General features: G+C 43.8%; 1 protein-coding gene and 1 long non-coding RNA gene across 2 annotated transcripts in view; both read right to left on the bottom strand.

Moving 5' to 3' along the window:
• Positions 1–10,180: 10,180 nt before the first annotated feature.
• Positions 10,181–11,925, bottom strand: LOC123289161 (uncharacterized). The gene is made up of 3 exons (XR_011506337.1): positions 11,770–11,925; positions 11,464–11,610; positions 10,181–11,119 (listed from the first exon to the last, which is right to left on the bottom strand). It is a non-coding gene; the product is annotated as an uncharacterized lncRNA (long non-coding RNA).
• Positions 11,926–11,978: 53 nt separating this feature from the next.
• Positions 11,979–15,053, bottom strand: part of LOC106833684 (spermatogenesis-associated protein 31A6-like) — a 30,092-nt gene continuing 27,017 nt past the window's right edge. The window contains exons 7-8 of the mRNA XM_070519667.1: positions 12,618–12,867; positions 11,979–12,271 (exon numbers count right to left, since the gene is read on the bottom strand). Coding sequence (XP_070375768.1) covers positions 11,979–12,271; positions 12,618–12,867 — 543 coding nt within the window. The remainder of the gene's footprint in view (positions 12,272–12,617; positions 12,868–15,053) is intronic.

Here is a 15,053-nt window from a genome sequence, read left to right as displayed (position 1 = left end):
ACTGGCTGTAGACTCAGGGACCATCAAGATTCCCAGGGAACCAGGGCTGGTCTTGTTTGCTCCCATTTAAGCCTGATGCTTTGTTCCCTTGGGGATTAAGTTCAGGACCCTGAGTATTGTGGAAGCCATAACATTCCAAACTGAGTTATTACAACCACTGTTTCTAGCACTCCCAAAAAGACAAGATAGCTGTTCAGAGAGCATCTGGGTGGAGGAGGAGGGAGAGGTGAGTAGGCAGGCACTCAGGTTAGCACAGACTGGGGCTGAGCCACCCTGTCCTGTCCTTCTAAGAGTGCTCTCAGTCCAGGCCAGACAGCCAGAGACCTGCCTTCCCATTCTGGCTCCAATTTCAACTCCAACTCCATTTTCCAGTGCTGAGTGCTTAGCTAAGTTCCTTTCCCTCTCTGGGCCTCAATTTCTTTGTCTGTAAAATGAGAATGTATCACCCCAACCCTTGCAGCAGACAGTGCATGTGAAAACACCTGGGGAAAGCCCAGAGAGGATTCATGGCTCATACCCAAAACCTGCCGCTCATTGAGTAGTGCCCCCCCCCCGATGCCTCCCTCATTCATGCCCTCTATAGTTCAAGAGTGATGGCTCCAAACTTCTAATGCCACTGAGGGCACTATTTGAAGGAAACTTGGGTGGCTGATTGTGGCTCTGGTTACCTGTGCCTGCTGCAAACCCGCCATGTGGTAGACATTTCTACAAGCTCCTGAGATCAGTGCTTCTGGAACTTATGTGCTCAGGAGTCATCTGGGGACGTTGTGAAAATGCAGATTCAGTTTCAGAGAGCCTGAGGTGGGATCCGAGATTCTGCATCTCTGAGAAGTTCCCAAGTGATGCCCATGCTGCTGTTCTGCAGACCACACTTTGAGTAGCTTGCCCAAGAAGACTCGGGACCAGGGCCAGGAACTGCAGGAAGAGGCAGGGAAGCAGCGCCCATGTGGAAGTCTCCTGCCACGTGCCAAGTCCTCCAGCATCAGCAACCCAGTCTGGTCTCTCCAATGTAGGGGGCAGCAGTTTGCCCTGTGATCTCACTTCTCTTGGGATCTAAGAAGAATTGTTGATTTATCATCTTGTTCAGCTTTTTACTTGTTAGTACAGAGTGACAACTTCCAAGCTTCTGGTATGTCAGACCAGAAACCAGTTATTCCCACTTCAAATAGCTCTAAAGTGCAGTCAAGTGCAAATAGATATAAAAATGTGGTCAAGTACAAAATAAGAGGCATAAATATAGCAGAGGAAGAAATATATGTCAAATTTTGCAGAAAACACAATTATTGTATTTCTAAAAATTAACCAGAAAACAATTAGCAGTAATATGAGCTCAGAAAAGGAGAACTTTGGGAGAACATTCATCAGGAACAAACATAATTCCAGACTTGAGTCAAGAAAACATTATGAGTGTTATGGGAGTATCAAGGAAGGTTAGAGTGATTGACGAGGGGCATGGAAGGAAAATTCCAATAAAAATGACTTTGATTTCTAAGGTGAAAGCTCTCAAATTATAACAAACAGAAGAACTTCTTTGTATGCATATTCTTGGGGTCTACTCCTAAATTTTGAATTTCATTATGTCTGAGGTAAGGCTGATAGAAACTTAGGTTTAGAAACATAGTTATTCAGTGGTTTTAAGTCCCCCTAAAGACTTACTGAACTACATAAATTGTTAGTGAAAAACAATTGAACAATACAAGGATTCTGTGAAGGTAACAATGTTAGATTTTTCCTACCAGATTTGAAATTATTACAAAGTAACAATTACTGAACTATACCCCGTTGGTTTTTTACAGTTTTGTAAAATCAATGGTATCAGAGATACCAGAAAATTAATTACAACTATAAGAACTTAACACACATATGTCAGATCAAAATTAATAGCATGAAGAAGGAATCTCTTCTTAATAAAGAGTGGGACAGTAACAGTATTTAACTGAATGAAGGTTGGCATTTGATCCATACATCACACCATACACTGTCATAAACTTCAGATGGATTAGAACTAAACATAAGACACCATCAAGATTACAAGAAGCTAAAAAAGAACAGAATGACATATTTATTCCAGCTGTGGAAGAGAGTGTGATTTGTTATTTGAAAGAGAAAGAGGGTATCAGAATTAAAACAGACATGTTCAAACATACGTTGTACCAAACTCTTGAATAATATAGTTTGATCAAACAAGAATCAAATGGAGGTTTGTCAGGTTCCACGAGTATTTGATTTATTTCTTTTATATATATATGTTCTAAATAACTTTTAATATGTAGTAAGACAACAGACACATGCAAACTTGTTACATTTTGATTTTTGACACACTAGAGACTACTACCACATTACGACGTATCCTGTTGAGTTGACTCCCTTCTGGATAGACCTCATAATAAATTTTTTCCTGCCATTCTGTGCATTTATTTTATCTTCCTTAAATGTGCCCTTGATTAGAAAAAGCGTAGTTCTGCGCTGATCTTTTCTTTAATCCAAGCCTATGCACACCTGCTCACATAAAATTGTACCAGGGAGTACACCTGTGCTCTGTGCTCGTTAGTGCTGGGCGAGGCTCAGAATCATCTGCTTGGTGCATGTTCTCATCATGGTGTCATAGCCAATTGCACAACAACAAGTGAACATGTAACTGGTCACACGGTAATAATGTCACATTGTAAATGGTACTAGGATTAACCATATATTTGGGGTGCTACTTCTCTGACTTTACACTTATGATAAGGAATTTGAGCAGTTATCCAATCTTATTAGTGAATCAATATTTTTTCTGATTTTTAATATCTAACTGGCATTTTTTTAATTAATAAACTTTGTTTTTTAGAGCAGTTTTAGGTTCATAGCAAAATTGAGCAGAAGGTACAGAGACTTCCCATATACCCCCTGTCCCTACACATTGCAGGGGAGGAAGATATGCAATGCGTGCTCAACAGCCATGGTCAGGCCCTTTTGGAAAAAACAAAGTCAGGCTGAATTAGGTTTACACCAAATGGCTTCCTCATATACTCCAATATATCCTATTGCTTGCCATTTCTATTTGTCACACGTATACATTGAAGAGACTCAGGAAAACTGGGTAACTCACCAGAATGGCAGAGTCTGTTCCCTAAAATACATTGTATATCTGCTTTAAACATTTACTATGGCAAGAACAAATGGCCTTAAGATAAAGGCACAACTTCCCCCCCACATTGGCATTTCCTTAGGGATAAGCATCTTTCCTTAGGCTAGGAACTGATTGCTGTGCTCACCTTTGACCACCCAGCTCACCTGTAACCACCCAGCTTGAGACAACAGACCTACCACCCTGCTGTGTTCACCGAGACAGCAGACCTACTACTGACAGCAGTTAGAGAATGCTTTCTCTGGCTGAGCAGTTGATTCCAAGCAACACCTTCTAGGAGGGCAGCACAGATCTCTGATGGACAGCTAGTTGTCTCTGTGAGCCCCTTCCTTCTGAATGACTGAAACTTAACTCCAGTCGGTTCAGTGGATCTCAGTTTAGTCAAGGCCTCTCCCCAACCCCCCTCCCTAGTTTTGAGAGAAATGCATAGAGCCGAAGCCATCCATTGTGACTGGGGAAGAAGGCAGGACAACTGGGCCTCAGCTGTCATCATCAAAGCCTGTTCACATCTGCATTCCCATCTGGTATCCAGTTGACAAATAAATGACAAGCAATAAGATATATTGGAGTATATGATGAAGCCATTTGGTATAAAACTAATTCAGTTTGAACTTGTCTTTTCTAAAAGAGCCTGACGTGGCCATTGAGCATGTATTGTATATCTGCTTTAAGCATTTGCTATGTCCCAAAGACAAGAACAATATCCTTAAAGATAAGGATTTAACTTCACCCATATTGGCATTTCCTTAAGGACAAGCATCTCTCTTTAAACTAAGGATTCATTGCTAGCCTGCTGCGCTCACCCTGTGGCCACCCGGCTGGAGACCACAGACCTGCTACCTGCTGTGTTCATCAACTGCTGTGTGAAATCCTGTGCCAGCAAAGCAGTCTAGTGACTATTGTAAAAGAGACATTCCAATCATATGTAATACATGCTCTTTGATGGTATATAACCACTCTGTCAATCCCGACTTCCTTGGAGCACTTCAATCCTTTGTGAAATAACTTTCCCAGGCTATACAGTCCTCAGATCTGGCTCAGAAGAAACTCACCCTAATTTTGATTTATATATTGGTTATGGATTATTTTGCATCGACACAGTTGGATAGACCATGCAAACAGCAGCTATAGCCGCTGCATTCTGATCTTGAGGCCTCTTCGGGCTCTCGGCTCTCTCTCAGCTCCTGCCTTGCCCCTGTTGCAGGGCACGGAAAGCATCCAGCTCCTCTCCGTGGCGCTCTAGGCGGGAGCAAGGAGCAGGACTCACTTGCGGCCATTTCTACTCTGCACTTACGTCACGCTGAGCGCAGGGCCATTTTATGAGGTGTGTCACTTCCCCGAGCTCCATGGAAAGTGAGGCTCAGATCCCCTCTTAGTGCATATTCTCAAGTCTTTCTAGGGTTCTGCATCCCACCCCACTGCATCCCCCACAAGGGACTCTAACTCCTCCTCCCCTATCAGAGTGAGTCAAATTTGGGGGGACTGACGGGGGTAGGAGGGACTACATCCTACTGAATGTATCACAGTATTCTTCCATGCCTATTGCTTATGCAAATATTTTATGCCCTTAGCCTTTCAGTTTAGGTTCTGATATCTCAAAAGCTTTTTCTCTCAAAGCGACTGTCTCTGTTTAGAATTTCAAATGTCTATTTTTAAAACCTGTCGACACAAAGAATCCATAATCAATCTATAAATCAAAATTTGGGGTGAGTTTATTATGAGTCAGGTCTGAGGACTGTAGCCCAAGGGGTTCCTTCCCCGGGGAAGGAAGGGAACTGAAGAAGTGGGGTGTGCAGAGTGGTTATATACTGTCTTGGGACAAAGAGCATACATCACATATGATAGGAATGTTCCTTTTACAATAGTCACAAGATCGCTTGCTGGCACAGCAGATCAGTGGTAACGAGGTGAGCACAGCAGGTCAGTAATTAATCCTTAGCTTCTAGGAAGAGATGCTTATCCTTAAGGAAATGCTGTGGGGGGAGATACATCGTACCTTTAAGAGCATCATTCTTGTCTTTGGGACATTGTAAATGTTTAAAGCAGATATACAATGCATGCTCAATAGGCCAGGCTAGGACCTTTTGGAAAAACAAAGTCAGGTCAAATTTGTTTTAAACCAAATGGCTTCCTCAAATACTCCAATATATCTTATTGCTTTTCATTTATTCATCTAACCAAAAGCTAGGAATTGTCCTCTTTGTCTGCTTTCCTAGTCTAATGATCATCCCCAAAGAAATGAATGCCTTACCCTCATGTTTTAATTCTGGGGAAGGAATTACTGGGAATAAAAAATATAGAAATTAATATTTCAAAAAATTGGCTCATTACATACATATGAAACCAGATACCACAAAGTCCTCATTAAAGAACTCAAAATGAACCTCTTCCTTATCAAAATAGGTCAATCACCACAGTAAAACGTGTTAAGGCTAAATAAAGCCAGAAAAATTATTTCCATTAAAGATTAACTTCAAAAATTTATTATGCATAAATACCTAGACACAATGCATGGGGTCCTAGTTAATTAAAATCAACAAAACTTGCCATGCTCTTAATCAAAAAGTTTCTCTTCCTCAGAGAGATCCAGATTCTATTGCAGGAAGCAATTAAGAAATGAAGATAGTCTTAGAGAAAAATCCCTCCCCTCATGGGGCAGGGAGACAGATAATGAACAACAGCAGGAAAGTAAACTATGTATATAAGAGGTTAGAAGGTGATAGCGGCTCTTGAAAGAATAAAGTGTGAAAGAGGGCATGCGGGGGTTGGGTTGGGCTGTAATTTTAAGTACGGTAATGGGGGAAGGCCATTTGAGTTAAGACCTGAAAAGGAAGAAAGAGAGTTGTACCACTGTCTGGGAGAAGAGAATTCCAGGCAGAAGGGATGACAAAGGCAAGGGTCCTGAGGCAGGAGGTACATGGAGCAATTAAGGAAAGATACAGAGCAAGAGAGGCTGGAGCTGCTGAACGAGACACAGATAGTAGGAAATGAGATCAGAGAAATAAGAGGAGGCAAGGATAAAAGACCTTGAGAACCATTGGAATACATTTACCTTTTTCTCTGAATGAGATGGGAAGACTTACTGAGAGTTCTGAGGAGAAGAATGACAGAAACCGCTTACATTTTGAAAGGATCACAGTAATTGCACTGTTGGAAATAGACCCTAGGGAGTAAAGGGTGAAAGAAAAGAGTCCAGTTTGGAAGCTATTGCAATATTCCAGGCAAGAGATGACAGGGTGGTAGCAGTGGGGCTGGGTAAAAGTAGCCTCCATTGTGTCTGATGAGCGTTAGCTCTCACCTGTCTCATTATTTTCCTATATTTAATCTGTCATTTTTCTCTGGCTTATTTCAAGGTTTTCTCTTTATCTTTAATTTCCAACAGTTTGACTACTATGTGTCTAGGTTGAAGTTTTCTTTGTACTTATCCTACTTGGGATACACTAAGCTTTTTGGATCTGAAAATTGATGTTTTTCACCAAATTTGGGGAATTTCAGCTATATCTTTCAATTTTTTTCTGTCCTATTCTTTCTCCTCTCCTTCTGGGACTCCAATTACACATACATAAGACCTCTCGATATGGTCCCACAAGTCACTGAAGATCTGTTCATTTTCTTTCAATCTTTTTTCCCCCTGTTCTTTAGATTGGACAATATTTGTTGATCTAGTTTCAAATTCAATGTTTCTTTCTTCTGCCATTTCCAGTGTGTTGAATTTTTAATCCACATATTGTACTTTTCTTAAAGACCTAGTATTTCCATTTGGTTCTATTTTTATAGTTTCCACAGTTCCATGTTTCTGCTGAAGTGACAGCCATGCCTTGGGAGTGGGGACCATGCCATATGTAAGGAGCATGTTCTAGGTTCAGCAAAAAGTGGAACTTTACTAGACATGTGATAAAATGGGAAAATGTAACCAATTACCTAAATTAAAAACAGTCAATAGAAATCATCACCTAGATTACCCAGATGTTGGCTTTAGCAGACAAGGACTTTAACACACTTGTTATACACATATTAAAGTTCTTAAAGGAAAATATGGTCATATTGAATAAACAAATGGGTAATCCCAGCAGATCCACAAGTAATTGCATGGAAGAACAAAGCCTAACATTCTTGGAAAGAATACACACCCACAAAAAAAGTTAGCACTCAAAAGTAAAATTCACAAGTATGGCACACAATCAAAATTTGCCCAGCATGGAAAGAAGCAGGAAAATATGACTCATAATCAGGAGAAAAATAAATCAATAGAAGCATATGAAAATGACAGAGACAACAGAATTAGACAAGGAGATTAAATTAGCTATTATAAATATGCATAAGAATATAAAGGAAAACATGAATATAATGAGGAGAGAAATTAAGATTAAAAAGACACAAAGGGGGACTGGCCCTGTGGCCAAGTCGTTAAGTTCTCATGCTCCACTTTGGTGGCCTGGTGTTTGCCAGTTTGCCTCCTGGGCATGGACCTACACACCAGTCATCAAGCCATGCTGTGGTGGCATCCCACACAGAAGAACTAGAATGACTTACAACTAAGATATACAACTTTGTACTGAGGCTTTGGGGAGAAAAAAACAATAGGAGGAAGATTGGCAACAGATGTTAGCTCAGGGCCAATATTCCTCACCAAAAAGCATATGTTTAAAAAAAAAAGACATAAAGGGAATTTCTATAGATGAAAAATATACCTGAAATGAAAATACACTGGAAAGGATTAAGAGCAGATGAAATACTGCAGAGGAAAGAAGAGTGAACCTGAATATGTAGCAATAGAAACCATCCAAAATGAAACAAGAGGAAAAGAGCTAGAAAAAAAAAAAAAAAGAACAGAGACTTGGTGACTAATCTAACTACATTTAGTTAGAATCTCAAAAGTAGAGGTCGGAAGAGGCAGAAAAATCTTTGAGGAATTAGTACCCAAAATATTTCCAAATCTGATGGAAAGGAAACACAGCCCCACAGGTCCCAGAAGCTCAACATACCCCAAACAGGAGGAACGCAGAAAGACCACACAAAGCACACTCTAATCAAATTGCTGTAAACCAGTGGTTTAAAAACAAAACCCAAAAAACTTTAAGCAGACAGAGGGGAAAAGACACGTTATCCAGAGAAAAGTAGATGAGAATTATAGAAGACTTTTTGTCATAAATTATCCAAGCCAGAAGACAACTGAATGACATAGTTTAAGTGTTGAAAAGGAAAAAATAAGTCAACCTAGAACTCTATATCCAGGAAAATTTCTTTCAAAAGTGAAGACAAAATAAAACTGTTTTCAGACAAACAAAAGTTGAGAGCATTTATTGCCAGTAGACTGGCATTATAAGAAAAGTTAAATAAAGGAAGGACTTCAGGCAGTAGAAAAATGATGCCAGGGAAAAATCTGGATCTACATAAAGGAATGAAGAGGATCAGAAATGCTTAAGGCGTGGGTAAATATAAAAGACACTGTATAATCTCTTTTCATAATCTTTTAAAAAATAATTGACTATTTAAAGCAAAATAGTAACAGTGTGTAGAAGCAAATGTATGACAACATTAGCACGAAAGATGGGAGGGGAAAGTGGAAGGATACTGTTTCCATGTTCTTACATTTTACATGAAGCAATAACTATTATTTGAAGGTAGGTTGTAATAAGTTAAAATGTATGCTAAGCACCCTAGAGTATCTACTGAAAAGTAAAACAAAGAAGTAGAGCCAATAAGCCAACAGAGGAGAGAAAACGAAATCATGAAAATAGTGCTCCATTACTCCAAAAGAAGGTAGGAGAAGAGGAAAAGTAGAAAATGGAAAAAAGAACAAATGGAGCAAAGAGAAAACAAACAGCAAGACAGTAGATTTAAACTCAACCATGTCGATAACCATATCAAATCTGAGTGGTTTAAACACTCCAGTTAAAAGACAGATAGTCTCAGATTAGATTAAAAAACAAAAAACAAAGCAACCAACTATACGATTTCTACAAGAAATCTACCTTACATGGCAAAGGAACCCATCAACAAAATAAAACAACAACCTACCAATTGAGATGAGCTAGTTGGAATTCATACATCCAATAAGCGGTTAATATCTAAAATATATAAAGAATTCATAAAACTCAACAACAAAGAAACAAACAACTCAATTAAAAAATGGGCAGAGGATCTGAATAGACATTTTTCCAAAGAAGATATGCAGATGGCCAACAGGTACATGAAAAGATGCTCAACATCACTAAGTATTACGGAAATGCAAATCAAAAGTACAATGAGATATCACTTCACACCCATCAGATAAAAGACAGGAAATAACAAGTGTTGGAGAGGATGTAGAGAAAAGAGAATCCTCATACAGTGCTCATGGAATGCAAACTGATGCAGGTGTTATAGAAAACAGTATGGAAATTCTTCAAAAAATTAAGAACAGAACTACCACATCATCCAGCCTTTCAACTGCTGGGTATTTATCCAAAGAAGAGAAAATACTAATTCAAAAAGATATATGCATCCCTATGTTCATTGCAGCATTATTCACAATAGCCAAGACTTGGAAACAATCTAAATGCCCATTAATGGATGAATGGATAAAGAAGATGTGGTCTATATACACAGTGGAATACTACTAAGCCATAAAAAAGACAAAATCGTGCCATTTGTGACAATGTGGGTGGACCTTGAGGGTACTATGCTAAGGGAAGTAAGTTAGACAGAGAAAGCCAAACACGATATGATTTCACTCATGTGTGGAAGACAAACCAACAACAACAAACACATAGATACAGAGAACAGATTGGTGGTTATGAGAGGTGAAAGGCGGTTGGGTGAAAAGGATAAAAGGGAAGATTTGTATGGTGACAGATGGAAACTAGACTTTTGGTGGTGAACACGGTGTAGTCTATATAGAAGTTGAAATATAATGATGTATACCTGAATATATATATAATGTTATAAACCAATGTGATCTCAATTAAAAAATAAATTAAAAAATAGAAAAAAGAAACCTACTTTAAATATAAAGAAATAAGCTAAAAGTAAAATGATAGAGAAATGATACCAGATAAACACAAATCAAAGTACAATGGGTCTTGTTTATCTAAAATACGGAAAGATTCCTTTGCACTCAGGACAAAATCATTGGTGAGAAACATTTTTAAAGTGCCATACTGATCTCTAAGCATTAGCCTTTGTCTAGAATAAAAGATAATCACACCAGTAGGTAGAATAGAAATATAACGGGAGCCCCAAAGGGAATCACATGTGTAATTTTAAGTTTCCTAATAGCCACATGTAAAAATAATAACGGTGTATACATGTCATTTACACTAGTCAAAACTCATAGGATGTATAAAGCCAAGATCGCAATCAGCTCACCTATTGCATTACCTTGGGAGTGGTAGCTATTACCTGTGTGACCCTATTTTTCCATATGGAAGCCCCCTGCAGGCTTCCCTTATGACATTTTCTGAGGTGCAGAGAGCTAAGGAGACTGTGTTCCATTTTGCCTGGTACTAAGGAAGCTCCTGGGACATGGGACTTTCAGGTTTAAGTCCAGGGCAGTCCCAGGTAAAGGGAGATGTGCTGATCTTACGCAGAGCCCATTTCCTGCTCAGCGCTTCCAGGGCACAGCTGGGCCCAGAGCAACCATCCGTTCCCTCAGCTGAGACCGGTTCCCACAGGAACTGGGGGGTTCTGGGCAGAGACACGTGTTGTGACAGGGGGTGAAAGCAGCTGGGAGGTCTGGGAGAAGGTAAAAGGATCTGACAGGATGGTGGCAGGGGCGCAGGGAGGGCGTGGAGAGGAAGCTGGAGAACGTGGTTGGGTCCAATCGCTGAGAACCTCTGACACCATGTTAAATAACCGCACATCATTGCATCCTGAAGGAAAAGCGGGGACCTGCGAGAGAGTCTGAGCCAGAGAGCTGTCTTCAGAGCAGATGTTTACAAAGATTATCATAATTTATGCTGTTTTCCTCTTGCAAACTTAAAACACAGAGAATAGATAGAAAGAGACCTGAAAGAAAGAAATCAACTTCAGGACATGGACTTTGGTTGTAACTTGAAAAACTGTAAAAGGAAATTATGAGACAATAAGGAAAATGTAAACACTTAGTGGATATTTAACGATATTAAGGAATTTGAAAAATTTAACCATGGTGGTGCTTTTTTAAAAAGGGAGGGGAGAGAAAAACGGTATTAATTCAAGAGCAGAGACAGACAAGGGGAGGGGGAGGGAGAGAGAGAGAGAGTGAGCTTTGCCAGCCTGCGGACCCTCTCAAACCTTCCCCGCAGTAGCTGCGGAGTAAGGGGAGGAGTGGGGCCCCACCCCCAAACTGGCTCTTAAAGTCTAAACTCAACCTGACGTTCAAGGATCTCCATATCTCTCGGTGGCGAATCCATGCCTCGGGCCCTTGTCAGGGGACGATGTCTGCGGCAGAGCTCCTCAGATTTTAGGGGAGGCCCAGCTGTCCGGGCGACACGCCTTCTTTGGGTGTGAGGCAGCGTCTGGGCAGAAAGGATAGTAAGAGGATCATTGCGGGTATGTGAAAGGAAGAAGTCCCTCTGGTTGAGCCTTGGACCACAAGCTAGTCCTCAGGCGAACTTGCAGTGTGAGCTTGGCTAGGTCGGTCCCCTCTCTGAGCCCCAGTGACGGCATCTGCAAACCTCGCGAGGTGGCAGAGGCGCTCTAAGGGCCCTTGCAGCTGGGCCATCCTCTGAGTCCCCTCTTGGAGAATGCTGGCTGCGGGACCGGGCTGCAGAAGGCCCCACACACCAGGCCTTCACGGAGAGCCTGAGTCCGGGCACGGCCGCGCCTGGAGCAGGTTCAGTAAGCTCGGTCCCGCTGAGGGGCGGAACCCGCGCGCAGCGGCCAATCACCGCCGACCCTCGCACGGGGGCCGGGCTCGCGGGCAGCGGTGGCCAATCATCGCAGATCTGGGACCGGGCGGGGCTCGCGGGCAGCGGCGCCCAATCACCGCAGGCCCAGGGGCCGGGGCGGGGCTCGCGGGCAGCGGCGCCCAATCACCGCAGGCCCCAGGGCCGGGGCGGGGCTCGTTGGCAGTGGCGGTGGCCGGCTGGCGCGGGTGTTCCTCGGCTCCGGAGCGCGGGCAGGACGTGGCTGCCGTGCGGAGCTTCCCGCGAGGTGTGCTGCTGCTGCGGCTCCTGGCTGTGGAGGGGGTCGCGGAGGGGGCACGGGGCCTGGCCCGGGAACTGCGATTGAGCGACGGCCGCAGCGGCCGCCTCAGCGCTCCAAGATGGCGCGGGCAGGGGCCGGGGGTGCGCGCGACCCCCGGGCCGGCCCCGCGGGGTGACCCCGCGTCCGGAGGTCCCAGCGGGCGGGGCATGCTGGGCGGGCCGGGCGAGGACAGCTCCACCCTCGCGTCCGCCGCCCCACCGTCTGCCGGAGTGCGAGCGGCGCCCGCGTCCGAGGCCTCGCGCTGTCGCCTCCGGGCAGGGTCCCCGCCGGCGCTCGGCCTCCCCGCTCAGACCTCTGTCCGGAGCGCGTGACGCGCCTTCGCCCCGACCGTCGCGAGGGCGCGTGGGGTTGCGGACGCGCGGCCGCCGCCCGGGCCGCACCAGGACTGGACCGACCATGGGCTGGGCGCCGCCTCCCGAGTGCCGCGCCCCAGACAGCGCCGGGTCCCAGACGGCAGGAGGCGGTGGAGGCCGGCGCCCCTGCTCTCGGCGGCCCGGAGGCGGGGCTCGTTCTCCGCGTGCTGGGCTCTCGGCGGCGCGGGCTCCTGCCCACTGGGAGCTCTTCGCCTGGGAGGCGGGCACAGCAGGACGCAAGCGGCTCGAGTTCAAGGCAGAAGGGGCCAGAGGAGGTGAAAGGCTGTGGGTGCAGAGGGAGAGATGACGTCCCCCTCGGGTGGGAGGAAGAGTGAGTGATCTCCCAACGCTTCTGATGTTCCCTCTGGAGGGTGGGGTGGGACCTTATGCTGTGATCTCGGGATCCGTGTGTCATGGCACCTGATAGTAGCTCTGTTTCTATTCAAGATGTCTTGTAATGGTACAGGAGAGGTGAAGGTGTAACACTACGGGCTAGGTTTCAGTAAGTTGGCATTTGAGGAATCGTGTAATAGTGAGCCTAGCATCCTGAAAAAGGATGTAATGAATTTTAAGTTAGTACGAGCAAGCGCCTATCTGGAGGAAAGTAATAAGAAGCAGGTTCTCTTCCCAAAGAAGTCTCTTGGCGCACACTGTAGAAAGCGCTGGGATTGGCGATAGACCAGATCCAACAGTCTATTCTGGTGTGCCGCTAAAAGTTCCTTTTATGTCCCTAGATTTAAGCAGTCTTTCATTAATCGTACTTTGCACCATGTGCTGTGTCTAGAAGAAGTGAGACGACGTCAAGCAGGTGGCTTTTATATGTTATAAATGTGGTTTAAAAGAGCAAAACAGATACTACAGAGGTTTGTTTATTCAAGAAACTCCTTCTTGAGTGCTGATTATATGTCCGGCGCCGCTGTAGGTGCGGGGTTGCTGCTCTCAAGGAGCTTACAGTCTGGTGGAGGGGAGAGAGACGATCAACAGATAAATAAAATGATTTCTGGTAGGAATAAGTATGCTATGATGGAAACCAGATGACAACATTGAGAATTGTGAGAGTAGAGGGGCAGGGGTTCTTTACATAGTGATGGCAAGAGAAGTGATGGAGAAGGTAAGGTTCAGAATGGAGACCTGAAGACTTGTGAAGGTGCTGTCCTTAGGAGAGGCAGGGCTGGGGACCAGGAGGTGTGCAGGCACTAAGGCAAGAAGGAGCAGAAGGTCGTGTGGTTGCAGCACGGCACACGAGAGGGTGGGCTAGGGTGGATGGTGCTGAGCCTTGCAAAAAGCCACGTGAGGATTCTAGGTTTTATTCCGAGTGCAGATAGAAACCAATGGACTTTTAAGCAAGAGATGTGTGATTTGATTTGTATTTTAGATGGCTCTGGCTACTGAAAGAAGAAAATTGTCGTGGGGTGGGAGTAAAAGCAGGGTGCAGCGGTGGAAGCAGGAAAGAATGGTGACAGTAAAGGGGTGGAGATAGAAGAGGAGAGACTCAAGATATGTTGTAGACGGGTTGCATGTGGAAAGTGGAGAGAAGGAGGGATTAAGGATTACTCATAGATTTTTACTTTGAGTAATTTAGTAAAAAATGATACCGTTTACTGAGGTTGAGAGGATGGGGAGGAGCAGATTGGGGTTGGGGTTGGGGCAGGGACAGGGCTGAGGGGGCAGCTGAGCCAGGAAGAGAATCAGAAGTTCCATTTTTATGTTTAAGATGGGTCTTAGGAATAACTGCCCCAGGACCATTGCTTATTAAGCTAAATTTTATACCTGTCAGTAATCCATTGAGCACGCATTTGTTAAGCTGTTAGTAGTGCCCGACCCTGTGATAGGCACTAGATATAAAGTGGTGAGCAAAAACAGACATGGTCCTGCTTTCATGGAGTTTATGGTTTAGTGGGAAATTCAGACATTAAATGTCACCAAAAAATGTATAATATCTACATTACTAATATTATGTGCTTATATTAGTACATATCCATTTATATTGTAAATCTGAAGAATATATTTCAGGAGAAATCATATGATTTAGGCAAGTATATAGCACATAATACGAGGGACGCTTGTACTACAAGAAAAGTGTGGTATTGAGGGAAACATCCTGACCGTGGACTGTACCACTGGGAGCCATTCATCCATCCTTCCGTGTCTTGTTCTGTAGATGGGAGGCCTGCAGCGTGGAGTGGAGAAGGGAATTATCCAAGAGTACTGGTTATTAGCATCTGAGAGGAGGATCTGGAGAGTCGTCTGCTTTAGTTATTTCATAATGATGAATGTCTGGGTTGAGCTTTTTGTGACCCCCAAAGGAACAGAAACCAAGGTAGGTCAGGATTAGGGGGCCAGTTATGTAGCATCTAACAGGGAAGCGCCTGGAGCCCAGGGTAGGAAATTCAGCACAG

This window comes from Equus asinus, chromosome 10 (genome assembly GCF_041296235.1).
Source record: "Equus asinus isolate D_3611 breed Donkey chromosome 10, EquAss-T2T_v2, whole genome shotgun sequence".
NCBI classification, from domain to species: domain Eukaryota; kingdom Metazoa; phylum Chordata; class Mammalia; order Perissodactyla; family Equidae; genus Equus; species Equus asinus.
The sequence above is the reverse complement of the archived record's forward strand: the minus strand, read 5'-3'. Positions and strand labels throughout refer to the sequence as shown.